This window comes from Xenopus laevis, chromosome 9_10S (assembly GCF_017654675.1).
Source record: "Xenopus laevis strain J_2021 chromosome 9_10S, Xenopus_laevis_v10.1, whole genome shotgun sequence".
Taxonomy (NCBI): domain Eukaryota; kingdom Metazoa; phylum Chordata; class Amphibia; order Anura; family Pipidae; genus Xenopus; species Xenopus laevis.
In genome coordinates this window covers 54,338,687-54,358,478 of record NC_054388.1, presented here as the reverse complement: position 1 = coordinate 54,358,478, position 19,792 = coordinate 54,338,687, and the positions used below count along the sequence as shown (strand labels likewise).

The following is a 19,792-nucleotide window of genomic DNA, read 5'->3' as shown; positions in this document are numbered from 1 at the left end:
CTGGCCCCCCTTACGAGCGCCCGAGCCGTACGTCCTCCCTCTGCGTTGCCGAATGCGGAAGTGCCAAAAAGCCGAAGCCGATACGCCGAAAAGACCCGAAGTCACAGAAAAAGCTGAAGTCCCGAAGCGCTGAAAAGACCCGAAGTCACGAAGCGCCGAAAAGACCCGAAGTCACGAAAACAGCCGAAGCCGAAGTCCTGAAGCGGCGCAAAGACCCGAAGTCACGAAAGGAGGCGAAGTTGAAGTACTGAAGCCATGAGTTCAATTCTACTGAACACCAGTTTGTGTATTTTTTTTTTTTTAATCCCCTGGCCACCAATGTATTATTTTAATATTCTATAGACCCCTGCCACCAATCTTTTTGTAAAACATTTTTTTTTGGGGCCCCAAGTTTTTTTTTAACTTGTAAGGGGCCCCTTGCCACCAATGTTTTTTTTAAAAAAAAACAAACAAATTTTTGGGGCCCCAATTTTTTTTAACTTGTAAGGGGGCCCCTGCCACCAATGTTTTTTTTTTAAGTTTTTTTTTACATTTTTTTTTGTTGGGGCCCCAAGTTTTTTTTAACTTATAAGGGGGCCCCTGCCACCAATGTTTTTTTAAAAAAAACATTTTTTTTTTACATTTTTTTTTGGGGGGGCCCAATTTTTTATAAGGGGGCCCTGACCATCAATAGCTTTTTATAACTTGTGTGGGGGGGTTACTTTTTTAGCGCTGATGTCTGTGTGGTCTTTTAACTGCGTTGTGGAGTGGGCGGCATATGGGGTGGAGCTTGGTCGTCAGTGTGGGCGGGGCCCAGGGGCCCCCAAAAATTTTGTTGTATGGGGCCCCGTGATTTCTAATGGTGGCCCTGGATACCCATTACAAGCAGCAGTCCTGCCCTGCTTTATGGCTGAGATTCTACCTATATAATAGAGCATTCTGTCGCAGTGACACAGAACAGGTGTAGCTGCCAGACCTTACACTGATGCACCCACATCTCCACTTCATGGAGCAGCCAGTACCAATAAAGTTCACAGTGGAGAGAAGAGAGGGAGTGAAGCTTCCACCATTGCATCAGTTCTCCTGGGCTCAGAAGACAGAAGCCTCAGCATTGTAGGTAAACTCTCAGCATTGTAAATAAACTCAGTAAAACAGCTACATGTAAAGGGGTATACAGAGACAAGCAAGAATAAAAAACAGCAACATTATTGAGAGGCACACTGCAGAGAGAGTAGGACAAGGTCAAAGCTGCTATTGACTGCCTTGCTAAAAATAAGATTCCAAGACCACGTGACCTTAAAGCTAAATCTTAGGTTTAAAGATCAGCTAGCTCTAGTTCTTGTAGAAGTCTTTAGTAACTGCCTGGAAGTGAGTATCTTGCCCCCCTTCTATGAGGGAATCCTCCTTGATCTTGCTGTCAAAAGGCAACGATCCAAATCGGGTTGAGAATTCTAGGCAGGGTCGGACTGGGGGGCCCGGGGCCCACCGGGACTGGTGTCCAGGGCCCCCCCCCCACCTACTTGTAAGGTGAATCGCCGCTCGGCATAATTGCCAAGGCGGCGCATCGCGCATGCGCAAACGGCGCTAGGCGCGTATGCGTAAACGTTGCGCATGCGCAAACGGCGCTGCGATGTGCCGATTTTTTTTTTAAAAAACTGTTTGGGAGAGGGGGTCTGGCCCGGCGGGGGCCCACTAGGGTCGGGGCCCACCGGGTATTTTCCCGGTATCCCGCCGGGCCAGTCCGACACTGATTCTAGGCCAATTGCCCTTCTCAACAGTGATAGGAAACCTCTCACACAGATACTTTTTGCTAGACTGATATTATTTTCAGGCACTGGTGAAAAGACAGAGCACCTTCAGGGTGGTCTTGAATATAAAGAAAGCCTTAGAATTGTGCAAAGCCCAAAACATTTGGTGCATGAGTATATGAGAATCAGATGTTACTTAGAGGCCTCCGGGTCTGTGGTCAACATTGATATAAAAGCTTTCTTGTCATTGAACAAGGAGACGGTCTTTCTACTGCAGGAATTTTCAACAGCCCAACTCAGATTAGAAATTGGGGATCAAATTTGAGAAGGGAGATGATGGTAGGCAATACCGGGAAGTCTGGAAATGGTTTGATGGAAGCAGAAGAAGCTGGTGAAGAAATACTTGGTCCCTATCTTTTTGTTTGTTTCCTACATGTATCTACTGCCTGAAGCTCTCTGTGCTCAGATCCACAGCCTGTTCTTTCAGTTAATCTGGGGAGCAGTCTGAATCCAATAAAAGGGTTGTAACTACTTGCAGAAGAAAGGAGGGTTGGACAAATTATGATCTGTGGCCTTCTTTAGACCCATTTTCTTGATCTTTGGAAGCCTGGTTCAAAGAACTGATTGCCTGTGGAATCAGACTGTTCAGACATTTGTATCTCGGTAGCGGTAGCATGAAAGAAGTCTGTATGTGTGGTTGTCATCTCCCTCATCATCTTGACAGAGGAGCGATATACATGATAATATCAGTGATAAGGTACCACCTGTGGCAATCCCACTGTGAGATTGTTTGGCCAGAAGAATGTTATTATTGACCTATAGTATATTGGCTGTTTTTGGGTTCTTGAAGGAAAGGGAGATCGGACACTGCAGCTCAAAATGGAAGTGTGTAAATCTATGTTGAGTGTTCTTCTATTTCTCTTTGCCATTAAGACTCACTATTCTGAGGAAATTGCTACAGTAACATTGAATATTGGGGATTGGTGCCATCACATCAACCAGGTTGCTTTTTATTTTCTTTTGGTAGAGAATGGGGGGGGGGGCATGAATAGAAGTGCTTAATCCCATGGACAAATGAAAAAAGAATATCAAGAAAAACTGGTTTATATTTGCTAACAGTTTGAATATATTTATGTAGTGTTTTGTTTGATTTGAAAGATTCTAATTTGCTAAGTTTATAACAATACGTTTATACCAATAAAATACCTATCTGATACCCATTGTAAGCAACAGTCCTGTCCTGCTTTATGGCTGAGATTTTAGCTATATTAATGACAGCGCATTTTGTCACAGTGGCACTTATTCTATCTGATATCACTAAGTTCGGACTGGGGGGCCTGGGGCCCACTGAGGCTGCTGTTCAGGGCCCCCCTCCGGACCCCACTGCTGCAGAGCCTGCACCGCCACCCCCCCCTGACACACCGCAGCTCCGATGAGCGTGTGAAGTAAGAAACTTTCTATATACTATAAATTAAAAGTTATGCATTGTTTCTTAAAAATCAAGTTTATATTCACAATTCCTCTCTCAGCATCTGTTTCTCTTTATTCTTTCTTCATGCAGCAGCTGTGTTCCTTTCCTAGCAGATGAATTAGAGCTCACTCAAATTAGAGTCCTGCAGTACCCGCAGCTTTACCCACAAAAACCTGCGGTACCCTGCGGGTTGCGGGTAGAGGTTGTGGGTGCGGGTATAGACACGGGTCGGCGGTTCTGTGGGTTTGCGGGTCGTGAATCGGGCCACGGGTCTTCTCAGTATCGGCTTTTACTCCCTTTTTCTGATCACGCCTACTTCCAATGATGTCACTTCCGGTTTACAATGACAGCACTTCCTGATTATTGGTCAGCGGGTTGCGGGTCCGGGTTGCGGATTGCAGGTTGCGAGCATGAATCGGGTACGGGTTCCAAAAAATGTACCAACGCAGGACTCTAACTCAAATAACTGATTCCAGTACAAACACAATCTAACAAAATAACTGCCTGTAGAGAGACATGATTTCTGGTTTAATAGAGTGAGCTCTAATGCATCTTCTATCAAAAAGGAACCCCCCTATAAGATATATTGTATCACTCATCTGACACCCAACTCCTAAATGAAGACAGAATGAAGAGAAACAGATGCTGGGAGAGGAATAGTGAAGATAGACTTGATTATTTCAGAAACGGTACAGGATTTTTAATAGAAAGTTTCAGTATGGTGAAGCTTCTAAAGTAAGTATCATACATTTTTCGTAAGCAATAGGTAGTGATTTCACTGCTGGAAAGTCCATGTAGGGGACATTTATATCAGTAAATAGATCCCAACATAAACAGCTGATGTTACTCTATAATAAGCAGTTCATATAAATAGTAACAATGATTAATTAATGTGCTAATACATCAGTCAGGTCATTGGTGGTCAGTGGAATCCGAATCCTTCTGAAAAAGGCAGAATCCTGGCCAAATCCCGACCTGAATCCTGGATTCCGTGCATCCCTAGTATTGCCATTGCTTAATATGTAAGCTTCTTGTAAATTACATAAGTTTCTAGGCAATTCACTCCAGTTTTTACATATTTAATGTAAATTGCATACGTTTTAACTTAACTTTATATGTCACTATGAAGCTGGGCCCCCAATTTGGATCAAGATATCACCAGACCTAAGGCAACAGTCCCCTCCCCCAACCCCCTGATGGCAGCCCTGATCTTGGGCATATATTAAAAACTGGCTTTAGGGAATTCCTATTGTCTTAATATATATGTAATGTACATTTGGCCACTAGATGAAGCTTTGGCATGTTTTCTCCAGACCAGTAAGATAAATACAACGATCACTCAGTGCAGTCTATACCAAGCCCCCTTCTTGACAATGGGAAAGAAAGCAGCCTAGATGCAGGATTTATAGAAAATCAGAGCTGTGTAGTTGGGTTGGTACTTGGCTAACACGGAATTCACCTACATTTTCATTGAAACGATCCAGCCCATGCGGCCATGCCTTGCAGTGCTCAACAGACTAAGAGGGCAATGCAACCAACAGGAACCAATCAGCAGATAGAATTTGCTGGTTACCCATTTAAAATATAACATCCTATTAGTTGATATGGTTTAGTAGACTTTCTATTTTAAATTTCCAACAATTCTGTTGGTTATGAAACATACATAACATATGACACATACAAAGAGAGTGAAAGGTATGTGGGTGGGACCTTTTTTTTTTAAAGGAGTATATAGACTGGCATTGATAATGAGTGATGGTTGGAGTGGTCTCATACTTTGGGCAAACAAATAAATAGAATACAGTCAGAAAATTGGATTGGAATTGGAATTGGATTCAGGTCTCAGTTTGTACTACTGAAACATTTCTACCCAATGCCAATATACAATAAATAGTCCCTTTGTGTCTTGTGGCTGATTTCAGGTCCCCTTTGATTATTGTTCCTTTCAGTTCATTCTCTGTTCCTGTGCCTCATATTTCAGCACCATCTCTGGAGCTCGGATTGTTATGTCCCATTAATGAGAATATTTTCCATGATTCGGTACAACAGCTCCACATACAGGTGGAAAGTGATAGACAATGAGTTAGTGGTAGTGGGCATTCATGTTGCCCATGTTATTAATGGAGCTGAGATGTGGGGCTGACACTGAGCTGAACCCTCCTGGTGGGGTCTGCAGACCATGGCTTGGGTACAAAGCAGAGGCTGTGCTCGGCCAATAGGAAAAGCCAGCAGGGGTAACCCCAGAGGTCATGAGATTGAGTTTGGAAAGACCACTGAATGGCAGGTGGGGTAGGTTCCCCTGGAACTTATAGAGACCTTGCTCTGTGGTTGGTGCTGACTGGCACACTTGGGCCAAGCCATGAAAGTCAAACTTGTAGGCATATCTCTTGCCATGCACTTTGGCCATTATGTTCTTGTCATAATAGTAGCGAAGTGCTCGGCTCAGCTTGTCGTAGTTCATGTTGGGTTTGCTCTTGCGTTCTCCCCAGCGCCTGGCCACCTCATCTGGATCTGTCAGCTTGAACTCACCATTGGTTCCCTCCCAGGCAATGCAGTTTGCATTGGCATGGTCTGATAGTAGCTCCAGAAGAAACTGCCACAGCTGGATTTGCCCACTTCCTGGAAGAAGAACATAGAAAGTCTGTCAGTGCCCGATATGCCACATGTTGCTCATTGTTACATAATCATGGATCTTTACAAAACAAGAAAAACTTAATACAATTTTTTAGCACCAAATAGTGGGTGTATGCACTTAACATATGCCTAACTGGTTTTATGATACAATGGAAGGGGGGTACTGCACCTTTTACCTTCCCACAGAAATCAGTTCAGTGTGAAAACCCTTCAACCTGCTTTCATTCAGGTACAAACCCCAACCCTGATTGGGAATGTGGATGAAAACAGTCCAGGAGCAAGATCAGAGCTCTGTCTGATTGAGCTCTGCCTCCAACCAGTAACGTAACTGGAGACGTGCACCCGGGCCCCCGCCCCCCTCCGCAAAAGATTATTTGCTACGAAAACGGCCATTGTGGCTGGAAATCGGCAGTGCGCGAGCTGCCGGGGAGCCCTGAGGGGGTGCGGGCCCTGTCCCAATTGCACCCCCTGCTCCCCTGGTAGTTCCACCACAGCCTCCTATTTGGACTAATGAAACTTGGCCAATGTTATGTCCGAAGTAGATTTAGTCTTTACAAGGTGAAATGTACCCTAGTTAAAAGTAGAGATTATATTCAGTTTTCCTTTTCATTGTCACTCCTGTCACAGTGGCACAGATCCTGTATGATACCTGTTGTAAGCAGCACTTCTGCCTGCTTTATGGCTGAGATTCTAGCTATCTGTTTCACAGAGCATTCAGTCACAGTGGCACAGGTCCTACCTGATACCCATTATAAGCAGCAGTCCTATCCAATATGTATAACAGATTATTCATTAATACTCTCCCTCACATTGTTTCATTGACTCAATGTCCTGTTTTCCAGAGAATCTGTATTCCACCCTCTATGGAAATCAGATGGGCTTCAATTTCCTGAATTTATTACTTCTGATAAAAGTAAATCGTCTGATCGATATCTGATTGATTTTCAGCCAGATATTTGTTGGTAGGCCCATCAAAGTACCCTAAACACGGCAGATAAGATGTGTGTATGTGTGCTTAAATATCAGAAAACTGATTTTTTTTTTTTACCCCTTATAGACAGATGAACAGAAAGCCTAAAATCCTCATAATTCCCTTAATTATAAACACTTCTTAGACAAAGGCAAAGTGCACAAAGGTGGCATAGCCAAAATAAGTAAATTCACCATTTCACCATTTACTGATATATACAGAATCATTATCCACAGATGTGCCCAGACAGTGACCCAGAAAATCAATGAATACTGAATGAGTAAATACAGATGTACCCTGTCCATACAGAGGGGAATGGTACATATACATTTAATAACCACATATGTACTGTACCCTATGCAGATATAGGGTTCCCTGTGCAATGGCTCTGACAAAATCTATCACCCTAAATCTCAAGTTATTTTATATCCTTAATGGAGAGTCTGTGTAACTGATTCCTATGAATCCAAGCTGAGCCAAAGGACTTGCCTGGGTTCCAAAGGCAGCCACAATGTGTTATAAATATATATCCAAGATATATGTCCCAAGGCTCAATTCTTAGTTAAAAATTGAAAGTTTATTACAAAACACATTTAAAATGGTACACACTGACCCCACATCGCCCACCTTACGAGTTTCATACCCTCCGGTACTTAGTCATAGGTGTCTTTGTCAATAGCATGTTAGGCATAGAATTTAAACCCAAATCTGACCCTAATATGCCTTTAGGCCAATCTTATAATACCATTTTAGGGACACACTGAGAGAAAGCACTGTCCTTACATGCCATCTCCACAATATGGAAATAACCAATGAAAGAATTAAGTTATTCCAGGCAACATTTATTTGGGATTTTTTTTTTTCCATAAAGAGACCCTTGGGTGACCCATGGTTTTGAGGCCATATGTGTGTTATCAATTTAAAGGGGACCAGGTAGCACCTACAAAATATGATTGAGTTGTTTTTTCTAAAAAACCCTTAATAAATGGTATGGTTGTGTTAATAAAAAAAGAATGTGAGTGTCATGTTTAAGTTCCAGAATCTATAAAAAAAAATTCCATTGTGTAAAATTCTCAAATAATGCACCTCTACTGTATATATATATATATATATATATATATATATATATATATATATATATATACCAAATCTTTATACACAGTATCCATGTAACCTCAAACATATTCCTTGAGTATTTGTCACATGGGCAAATATTGTCATATTCTCATATATTGCTGGTTCTAAATAGAGAAATGGCTGTCCTATTGTTTTACTTAGTGTATATGCATTATTATACTCTACTTATACTCACACACATGCCCAATGTAATTTTAGCCAATGAAAAATATTTAAACAGCTGTCACAAACATTTGACAAGACATACACAGATTCATCTTGAGGGTAAAAAGTGAAGGGAATATTATATTTTGTATTAACGGTGCCCTATAATTCTATCATAAGCCACTCATCTACATCTCAGTTATTTTTATTTATATATTTTTTTAATGGAAAAATATGTATATTATACAAGCTTGTTCATTTTTTTTAAGGATAAGAGAAAAATAATTTAGCTTGTGGCATCCTTATTAAACATGACTATGCCAGCAGCGATTATCATATCATTTCAATGGAACGTTGTATTCTCAGTTCTAAAATAAAATATTTTTCACTTAATGCCTTAAAAAAAATAAAAGATTCGTTCATTTAACAAAATGGAACAAATAGGAAAAACAACCAAACGAAACTTTGATTTAAATGTATTTCATATTTGGTCACAATGTATTAAAGTGATAACATGGGAACAATGATAATGGATGTAACAATTTTTTTTACTTACTCAGAGCACAATGCTACAAATAATATATGTCTGGCTATAGAATATATAATACTTAAAATAAAACTCCGATTCAGGCGGTTTTTGTAACCCGAATATATCTATAAAGGCAAACCCTTTTTTAGTTCAAGGGAAAGGTTTAATTACCTTTCTGTACCCCAGAAGAGAATGGTCTCCAGCTCTGGGATCGGGATTCCTTTAAGAAACTTTCTCCCACTGGATCTGTGGTGGAAAGGGTAATAAAAACAAAAAATGTCAATCAGGTTAGGTGAAATGCAAAGGCAAATATTACTGGCATCGGCGTAAAGCAACGAATCATAGAAACGCTCACTAATTAACAATAACAATAGATCCGATAATAAATGTAATTTTACTGTAACTGGAGAAACAAATGTGCACGTTGTATACAGTGATATATATATATATACATTTTTTCTACCAAAAATATAATTCGCAAATATGTATATTACTTGCAGTGATTATTCTGCAAAAAATATAAGCTCATTAGCAAAATGTCCGAAAGTAAAGAAAAAAGGACATAAGAATACATTATAATGAATTCAGTTGTAATATTTGCAGCGCACAAGTTGTGTTCTGAATTTGGAGCAGAAATTCACATTAGGGAGAATAATTTGGGGTTCTATTGCTGCACAAATCGGCCGGGTTCGGGTTCGTTTTGCTGTTTTTGCTGCTGTACTGCTGTTTGCGGCGCGCGCTGCGCGCAGTTCCGCACTCTGTATAGGGAGAAGTCAGGAAACGCGTCCAGGAAAAAGGAAATCCGATTTCTGGGGAGCGCAGAGTTATAAGGGGGAGCAGCAGGGAGAAGCGGATGGACTGAGCAGGGGAGACTGGAGAACTGACGACCAGGGAAGATCGGAAGGTCTGAACAGCAGAGAGAAGCAAAGGGACTGACTGGGAAGCCCGAGGGGTGAGCAGAGGGAGAGAAGAGATGGGGAATCAGCCGAGGGGGACAATATATGGGGAATAAGCAACTGGGTCAGGATTGAGAACAATAAGAGTTATAGGGAGAGGAGGCAGTTATTCTCTAGTACAGAAAAAGAAAATCAATGGGAAGATAGATAACCTGCTGCAAATCAGTCAGGAAAAGAGAATTATTATATAAATGTGCAAGGAAAATTCGGGGGGGGGGGTCTTAGGGATTTTAGGGTGTTCAGGTTCCCTTATCAGAATCACCACTGGATTTAAGAGTGTCTAAAGCCCCAATATATTGCATCATCCCCAATCACCCAAGTTTTGGTGCCTCTACCTGTCAGGTACATGTTGAGTAGGAGTTGGGATCCGCTGCCCTGAGCCATGGGAGACTTGGTATTGAGACCCTGTTGGGGGACCACCTGGTTCCCTGTGCCACCCACTCCAACTAATGATAGCAGTATCCTTAATAATCCGGCAGTGGGGAGAGAAGAGCATGGACGGTGGTATAGGGAATAAATGTGGGAGAAATAGAAGGGAGGAGTGGAAGAGATGAAAAGCTAAGGATAATATCCAGGCAACCTGTAGATAGATGATATAAGGGGGGGGGGAGCAACCAAAAAATAATATCATCACCCCCTCTCCCAGCGCCTATCATTTCCTCTGTAAAACTCCTTTAATTAAAGAAGCCATCTGACTTTGTCATCTTCTGATAGAGCTGCTGCCTGCCAGCCTCCTTATCTGCAGCCCATCTGAGTTTTAATAAAGTTTCCTGTTAAAGATCAGAGTTACTATGGATATGGGCCCCAGGGCCCCCTCCTCTCCCTGCCCTGCCTGCCACTATGATGCGTCAATTTTCCGCCTTTTTAACTCTTTGCAAACATCAGCGGGCGTCAGAGACGGGAGTCTAATATTGATCTTGTGGGTATCCAGGCCTGCTCCGTTGGTTTTGAGAAAACAACATTATAGAGCATTTAGGAAAGGGTGTATCCAAGGAACAGGCCATAAAACAGTTGTTAAAGAGCTCTCTGCTGCTCTGTGCAGGCACCCAAACTGCAATTAGCAGTGATTATTAACTAGTCACCCTGACCGCTCTCCATTCAAAGCAAAGCTGGCACCTGAGTGTAATCTGTAAACTCTATGTTGGTTTATAAAAGCCTGCAGATGGCACAATGGTAAGCACATCAATGTAATGATCCTTGCAATAAATTGTTTTATTTATACCAGTGATGTTCCACCTGTAGAGCTGTAAAAAAAAGAAAACAACCTCATTGTAACAATTACTCTTGGGAGAGGGTACCCAGGGCACAAATAAACATTACCCCAAATCTCACCCTAACTGGGCCCACTTAGAGTCAAGAGTCAAGAGACTCAAGGGTGAGTTTATTGTCATTTCATCCTATACGTTTGTACAGTACACAGTGAAACAAAACAACGTTCCTCTAGGACCATGGAGCTACACACAACATAGATGTACCGGACAACAGACAAAAAGTGCAAGTGCAAAAATATGCAACTCCTGCAATACAGGACAGCATAGTGCAGGGACAGGACAAGACAGTGCACACTCAGCAGATGTAATATGTTAAGTAAATAATGCTAAACGTCAGACATGATGGGTGTATCATTGTGATATGATAGTAGTAAGAACATGATAAAGAACATGATAAATGCAGATGTGCTCATAGAGAACAATTGTATCCAATGGCTTTTTATTTATACAATGGCGTACAGTGACTGTGTAACGTTGTGCTATATAGTAAGATTAGATGGAGTGTATGTGTGAGAGAGATCTATCTGGTCCCTGAGTATTCAGGAGCCTTATGGCTTGGGGGAAGAAACTATTACATAGTCTGTTAGTGAGGGCCCTAATGCTTTGGTACCTTTTTCCAGATGGCAGGAATGTGAACAGTAAGTGTGAGGGGTGTGTTGGATCAGCCACAATGCTGGTGGCTTTACGGATGCAGCGAGTGGTATAAATGTCCGTGATGGAAGGAAGAGAGACACTTGATCTTCTCTGCTGTCTTCACAATCCTCTGTAGGCTCTTGCGCTCCATGACAGTGCAGTTCCCAGCCCAGACAGTGATACAGCTGCTCAGGATGCCCTGGATAGTCCCTCTGTAGAAGGTTTTGAGTATGGATGGCGGGAGATGGGATTTCCTCAGCTTGCGCAGAAAGTAGAGGCACTGTTGGGCTTTCTTGGCTAAGTAGCTGGTGTTGTGGGACCAGGTGAGGTTCTCCGCTAGGTGGACACCAAGGAATTTAGAGCCGTCAATGTACAGTGGCAGGTAGTCACTCCTAGCCTTCCTAAAGTCAACAACCATCTCCTTTGTTTTGTCTACATTGAGAGACAGGTTGTTGGCTCTGCACCAGTCTGTTAACCGCTGCACCTCCTCTCTGTATGGTGACTCGTCATTATTGCTGATGAGACCCACCACGGTCATTTCATTAGCGAACTTTATGATGTGATTTGTGCTGTGCGTGGCTGCACAGTCATGCATCAGCAGAGTGAACAGTAGAGGACTAAGCACATAACAAGTCCACAGATATACAGAAACATTGGGGAAACAATCACCGTGCTATAGTTCCAAGGCACAAATAAGCACAATTACTCTTGGGAGAGGGTATACAAGGCACAAATAAACATCACCCAAAATCTCACCCTAACTGGCATTTAAACTGTCCCCCTTATTTCATACCAAGGTTAACCAAGTGCTTATTTGTGCCCTGGGTACCCCTGGAACTATAGTAGGGTGACTTTACCCCTTTGCTATAGTTCCAGGGGTACAGAGGGCACAAATAAGCACTCACCCCAAATATAATCTTAACAAGGTCTGGATTTGTGGGCAGGCCACAAAGGTCTGGGGCTAGGGCTGAAAAGGTCTGCATCTTTCTGGGAACTCTGGCTGGGAGAGCTGCAACACCAGGGAATAGGTAAGGGACATGCGAGGACGGGAATGTGTGTAGGAGAAAGTTGGGATGTGCGCATGGGGAGGGTAGGTGCATGTAGGTCGGGGTATGTGGGATGGTACAAGCAGGTTGTAATGTGTGCACGGAGAGGGTGGGTGTGAAGTTGAGTTGAGTGCGAGCAGGTTGGGGTGTCCACAAGAGGGTGCGAGTGGTTCGGGATGTGTGAGCAGGTTGGGGTGTGCAGGGGGGGTTAGTGTGCAGGGTTCTCGTGGAGCGAGAGAACAGTAACACTGCTGCAGGTATCATCGATGGATTACCTTTTGAGAGGTTAACAGAGTCAACAGAGCATTTCACAGTTCTTAAATATGTTTAACCACTTCTCTTCATCAAAAGTAAAGGTTGGTAAAGGGGTTAATAAGTGTGTTAAATGGTTATAGAAATAAGACAGTGATCCTTTATATGAAGTTATTTGGAGACACTGAAGCAGTAAGTAAAGGAAAATTGTTGTCACCAGAGAGTGTTCTGATATTACAAGAAATGTGTCGATATCTAAACCATTCACCTTGAAGGGCCTTACAAATATGTATGAGCTTTTGGTAAGGCATAATTAGATTGTGAGTGAGTCAATAAATGGCATCCAGTCAGTTTTGTTCCCACCATTTGAAAGATGTGGTTGATTTACTTAGTAAAAGATCCACATTGTTTAAAAGGCTGATTTATGTGGGGAAAACCCCTGGCATTGCCCAGACTTTTACTGAATGTAGGATTGCTGTGAATATTGGTAATTTTCCTTACCTATTACCTATTACTTTTTTTTACGAAAATCACTCAGGGTAGAAACCAAAATTTGCCAAGATAATCATACCAGAAACTCAGAGTGAAGTAGCAAACTCACACCAAGATTTCCTCAATGGTTGCTTAAGCAATCATAAATGGGCCTGAATTTTACTGAGCATGTATAAGTGCATGTGCAGTTTACCCGTAAGTCACAACCAGTCACCTACAGGTTTGTAGAAGCTGGGGTGGTGGAACACCATGCAGCAGAGTCTGCTATCTGGGCCCTACTGTACCCCAACCTCCCCCCCAACCGTGGGGTCTCCTGTGTGGTAGTTACCCCACCGATCCTACCTGTAAATGGGAAATATTTACCATCATACAAACATCAAGACTTAGTTTCACTGACAGGCTCAGTAAGGGATGAACATTGTTTTTTCCAGTCACATGCACATTGGATACTCACTGACCTGACCTTGGGCAAATATCGGGGAGACCCAGAATTCAATAACACCATCTAGGGCCCTTTTCTTTTTTTAACATTAGCCCTGATTTAATAGTGACTACTGAATATTCATATCCCATTGGTAGGCAGCAGAACAAGGGTGAATGATGGCAAATGTTTATTAAGAGCTTTCCCTTTATTTCTCCATCTGCTTATCTGGCTTCTGTCATCTGTGTGCTCAGCTCTGAAAAAGGGACAGATGTGCAGCTCTTTCTTCCTTGCAACAATGTATTAGTGAAAAGGAATATGGAGGCTGTGATTGGCCAAACTGCACAGCAACATTGAACATACTGGAACCTTTAAAGGGAAAAAATGCCCCCAAAACATATTGCTTCTGTTTATGGAAGCAGGTTCCTTACTAAGTTTGTGTTGATCTACAATTTTTCAGCCAGGCAATGACTTAGCTTGACAAAATGCCTTCCAAGCAGAGATTGTGTGTGTGTGTGTGTAATTATAATAATGTTTGTAATTCTAATAATAATCAACTCTAAACACCTGCAAAATATTGAATACAAATACCAGGCTTTTAGGAAATGTGGAGTGTTCAAACATACAGTTTGAGGCATTAAACGAGAACTCCACCCACTGCATAATATAATTTAAAGCGTCCCAAAAAACATTTACTCCTCATTCCCACTTGTTCTAGAATTTATGTGTAAATGTAATTGCTACTGAAAGCAGTATCTGTTTATATTCTCTGTAGTGCTGTTTCTGACTCCTGAAACAACATTGAAGAAATGTCAGACCCACAAAACAGTAAAGGTCAGACAGATGCTGCTTTGAATATCAAGTGCCTTTATAAATAAGTAATGGTGGGAATTAAGAATGTAGGTACAGTATATTGTGCAGTTGCTTTGAATTACATGTCATATTTGGCACCAGGCAAAGTGTCTCTTTACATTCCTTTAAATACCTAGGTTCTTATAGTCTTACATAACCCTCCCTGATACAAATCACACATGCCCATGCTTCTAGCAACTGGGTCAGTTTGGAATTCCGCAACTTTTATTTCAATTGTTTTTGTCACTGCTGCCAGGGCATCTGCCTTTGTCCAGTATGGCAAATGTTGTCCTTTTATATGGCCACTCCAACAGTGACCTGATTTTCCAGAAACTATAGTCAGACAGATCCTATTCATGACTGCTAAATGGGCCAACAATATATAACCTGTGTGATAGATATCTAGTCGCTTTTAAGCCAGGTATCGGTCAGGCAGGCCCGTGGAGCAGGTCTTATACAAGTGTCTTTAAATGTCCAGAAAAACTAGAAATATGTTCAATAAGCTAGAAGGGCCAATCAGTAGCTTGTTGGGGGCAATGTATAGTCAGTTTTACTCAAATAAAAATACAGTTTTAAACTTTTTCCTATACATCATCTACTACCTTTGTCACCCAGATTTCCCTTTAAACTACTTCCTACTGAACTTTTGCTTCCCAACCAGCAATTAATTTTGTGCCATTTTCTGTCTTTGGCTTGTTGGGAATTTCTTGTATTCCTAGTCTGAGCTGGGGGCTTGTATCCTTTACTATGGAAATAAAATCTAATAATAATAATAATGAGCCTTAATGAGGTCAAAACTAGGAATTGACTGCTGTTCCCAGCTATGAATACTTATACTGATAAGGTGCCACCCTTCACTTTATTGGCCACTTCAACAACCTTAATCCATCAAGTTGAAGGGATCCCTACAGTTTTTGAAATGGTGTGAGCAGATTTTCTCATGCTCAAGATGGTATTTTCAGTTATCCATTAGGAGTAAAGATCATACGCCTGCAGTGCCTAGATAGGCAACTTGACCAGGGCCGGATTTACATAGCGGGAACCCCTAGGCCCGCTGTCGTTCGTTGCCCCCTTCCCCTCCCTTTTATTCGCTTAAATTTACATCATCTGGACCAGAGCAATGGGGATTGCTCACCCCCAGTGTTTCTTAACCAATGTGGGTATGGTTGGGCAGCATACCGCCCCCTAAAATCCTGTCGCCCTAGGCCTGGCCCTTGGTGGTCTCTGCACAAATCCAGGTCTGAGCTTGACATTTCAGCTCAACTCTTGTGGGCCAGGAGCAGGCTTCACCCACAGCACCTATTAGCCTAAACCTATGCAGAATCCACTCTGAGCTGATCTCTATTATATGAGATAACAGGAAACCTTGCTGTAACTACAGGTAGGAATTAGTGGCCACATCAGCTGCAAGGAGCAAAAATAATCTTTAAAAACCCATATAAATGGAAAGGACCAGGAGACAGAAAGGGAAAGATTAAAAAGACAACATTTCCAAAACTGGGATGGAAAATAATTCAACACTACATATTAGCAAATCTCTAGTCTGTCGTTATATATAGTAGATCTGGTGTTCGCAACTCTTTTTACCCGTGAGCCTCATTAAATTGTAAAAGAGTTGGGGACATGCAATGCAAAAATGGAAAATGTTCCTGGGGGTGCCAAATAAGGGCTGTGATTGGCTATTTGGCAGTCCCTATGTGCACTGGCAGTGTAAAGGAGTCTCTGTTTGGCAGTACATTTGGTTTCTATGCAAACAAACTTGCCTTAAAGTCAAGAATTCAAATAATAAGCACCTGCTTTGAGGCCATTGCGAGCAACATGCCCAACCACACCCACATTCAGAAACACCGGGGATGTGCAGGAGATAAAATTGTTTTTTAAATTTCCTGTGCGCCAATCACCATTGCGCCAGTCCCAATGATTAAAATTTGCATGAATAAAATGGAGGGGATGGGGGCGACAAACGTCAGTGGGTGCCAGCTTTGTAAATCCGGCCCTGCATGTGACATTTGTGAAAATACAATTCCTTTATTAATCTATCCTATTTTTAAATAGATTCTCATATGCCATTTAGGCATCTGCTGCTTTTCTAAAGTAGGAGGCCACCACTACACTAGAGATTTAAAAAACAAGAAAATTAATTTTAGATTATAAAGAGGGAGAGTTAACTTCTATTTAAATATCAGTCTTTGGTGTCAAAGTCCCGTGTGGCCAAGTGGGGCTGTAGGGAGTAGCAATGGCAGTTATGTGATTACTGTGCTGTCTCATCTTATCATATAGCAAACACTGGCCAAATTAAAAGTGAGAACTATGGGTTGGCCCTCAAGTCATTACGTCTGTGCGTGTCCAAAATGAATGGCTCTTTCTGCACAAATTCCTAAAAAAACTGAGGGCTATTTCATGTTTTACTAAATCTACTTTATTGCCACTAGAGGACAGTGTTACCCAGCAAGAGATTTAATTTATTTTCTGTAGACCAATGCACATTATTTATCAATGGCTGATGTCGCATAATTATGGAAATGAAATCAATGACAAAGAATCACAGGTTATTTTTATTGCAATAAAGAACAATATAGTGATATAGTACAATAATGAATACAATAAGGTGATTTACCTTATCATTAACCAGACATAGATTTTTTACACAGGCATTCTTTATACATAAAGTAGACCCATGTATATATAGCAGCAGATCATCCAGCCATCCTATGAAATTGCAGTTATTCTGTCCATCAGGTAGCCAATAAATGCCCCAGTATATTGCATTATGATTACTGCTGGGCTCAGGCACATCTTTCTTTGCTCAGTCAGTAGAGTGTTTTGTAACCAAGGAATAAAGAACCCCTCCCTTTGCTGGTGGTGAAACCAACTTTCTTTCGGTCTCAGTGGAAGTTTCATTGTCACTGCACTCTCCCTGTTTGTATGTAGGTTGGTGGGGGTCAGAATATTTTTCACCCCCACAAACAGCAGTGCAGGTTTAGCAGATTTATCTCCAGATTCCCAGACTTGCTTTAGCTGCCTGTGCTCTTTCCAACAATCACAGGCAACTTAAAACAAGCCTGGGACTCTGGAGTACAGCATAGGGCTGGTGGCACTCAGATGGTTCCTGGGAAAAGGGGTCTTTAGCTACCTTTATATTCTCATACAGAACATTGTTTATTATCCTTCATGTATACAGCTGCAACATGTTGTACAACTCTTTACAAAGACTAACCAGTTAGATCTGTTCCTGCCACCATGGAGCTAATTACACTACTATAGACTCACAAACAGATCTTTACATGTATGTCCAGCATAATTCTCCTGATAACCTACAGTACCTATGCGCAGACACAGGCACATACAGTTTATACTTACACAAACAGGCCCACAGCCCTCCAGATGTTGCAGAACTTCCAATGCCATAATCCTCTGACAACAACGAGACATATTCTGGACAAAGATCCCCCTCTGCCTCCCCACCACTAAGTAGAGCCTGCAGTGTACAAGTGAGAAGGATTGTGGGTAAACACAGACAGTGTGACTCTTGCCACACTTCCCCTCCCTGTGCAGTTAAAGGATCCAGGGAAAGGCAAATAACTATCCCAGCAGATCCTGGAGAAGGAGGATATTGTCCATCATATACACGTCCCATGTCCCTGCCTGACTCACACTTCCCCCAACCTGTAGTCTGGTCACCTGGACAGGGAGTGGTTCCTCTAGACCTAGACAGGGAGTGGTTCCTCTGGACCTAGACATGGTGTGGGAATTGAAAAAATTAAAGTGATTAAATAGCAGCAGTGTCCAATAATCTCCCTTCATGACCAATTACTGTAACAGTAGTGCTATGCAGCAGCCAGTTCCCTATCCCTGCTCTCTGCCCTACAAAAACCATTGTAACTCTCACAATATCCAGCAAATGCCTGGTTCCCAGGTCTATGGAGAATGCATTAAGATAGTAAATAATATGGCAGCTCCAACTCAGTGGATATACTGTACAGTCTAAAAGTAGATAAATACAGAAACGCAGATAAGGAATCTCAGTGTATACAATAAGCTTTACCCACATACTGTATTTACTTTAAATAGAAAATTATATGGCAGGTCCATCCCACACCCAGAAAAATAAATATACTGGGCCCAGAGCAGTCATAGAGACAGCTTTCTACATGATCCCAACACAGAAGAGCCCACTGTAATCCCCTACAGGCTACAAATAAAGATATCCTATTTATTTCAGATTTTCAGTGATTTTACCATGATTGAAAGGTCTATGTATCTATTATCTATCTAGCTATCTATCTTACTGTCTGTCAGTCTGTCTATCATCTATCTATCTATCTATCTATCTATCTATCTATCTATCTATCTATCTATCTATCCCCTACTGTAAATTACTCATTTATTAAGAGGGATACTGTACCTTAATAATTTCTTAATTAATTAATCTTAATAAGGATATTAGAAGTCACCAAGGGGTTCTGTGACCATAAATGTACAAGGCTGCAGGCTGGGTTATACAGGGAACTCTAAAGGGCATATTTATCAAGGGTCGAATTTCGATTTGAAAAACTTCGAAATTCGAATTGAAAAAGACCAACCGAAATTAAGTGAAAGGTTTTTTTCGGTCGAATAGGTCAGTTAATGATCAAATAGGTCCATATTCGGCCGACTTCGAATCGCATGAATCGAAGAAATAATGCATTTGATCAAATTCGATTTAAAGTTTAAAAAAAACTTTGATTTTTCAAAGTCCACCAATCGACTCTAGGAGGTCCCCCATAGGCAAAACAGCAATTCGGCAGGTTTTAGATGGCGAATGGTCGAATACGAATTTTTAAAGAGACAGTACATGATATTTAAATTTTCAAATTTTTTTAAATTCAAATTGAATTTGGACTATTCCCTAGTTGAAGCACACAAAAAAGATTTCTAATTTTTTTAATTCGAAAATTCACCCCGACCTTTGATAAATCAGCCCCTAAGTATCATTCATGTATTATAAGGGATAATGTACCCCAATTGTAAATTATAAGGATATTAGAAGTCACTCTGGGGTTCTGTGACCAAATAAAGGCACAAGACTGCAGGCTGAGATATACAGGGACCTCTGAGTATCATTGTGTAATATTATGGACAATGTACCCCCCTACTGTAAATTATAAGGATATTAGAAGTCACTGAGGAGTTCTGTGACCATAAAGGCACAAGGCTGCAGGCTGACTTATACAGGTTATGAAGCTCTGCAGTGTTTCTTTATGGTATATAGACATAG

The 19,792-nt window shown here is 41.5% G+C and overlaps 1 protein-coding gene across 1 annotated transcript; it reads right to left on the bottom strand.

The window, feature by feature from the left end:
• Positions 1-4,186: 4,186 nt before the first annotated feature.
• LOC108702401 (protein FEV) lies at positions 4,187-18,276 on the bottom strand. Its single transcript, XM_041578091.1, has 4 exons — positions 18,190-18,276; positions 17,896-18,013; positions 8,784-8,858; positions 4,187-5,817 (listed from the first exon to the last, which is right to left on the bottom strand). The coding sequence occupies exons 1-4, from the start codon at positions 18,274-18,276 to the stop codon at positions 5,282-5,284; spliced, it is 816 nt and encodes a 271-aa protein (XP_041434025.1). The 3' UTR covers positions 4,187-5,281.
• Positions 18,277-19,792: the final 1,516 nt, after the last annotated feature.

Excerpts from the sequence above, each read along its gene's own strand:
- LOC108702401 (XM_041578091.1), bottom strand. The coding sequence starts at position 18,276 with ATGTCTAGGTCCAGAGGAACCACTCCCTGTCTAGGTCTAGAGGAACCA. Across the intron at positions 18,014-18,189 it reads GACTACAGGTTGGGGGAAGT|GCTCTACTTAGTGGTGGGGA; the intron begins GTGAGTCAGGCA and ends TGTACACTGCAG. Across the intron at positions 5,818-8,783 it reads CTCTTCTGGGGTACAGAAAG|GAAGTGGGCAAATCCAGCTG; the intron begins GTAATTAAACCT and ends TTCTTCTTCCAG.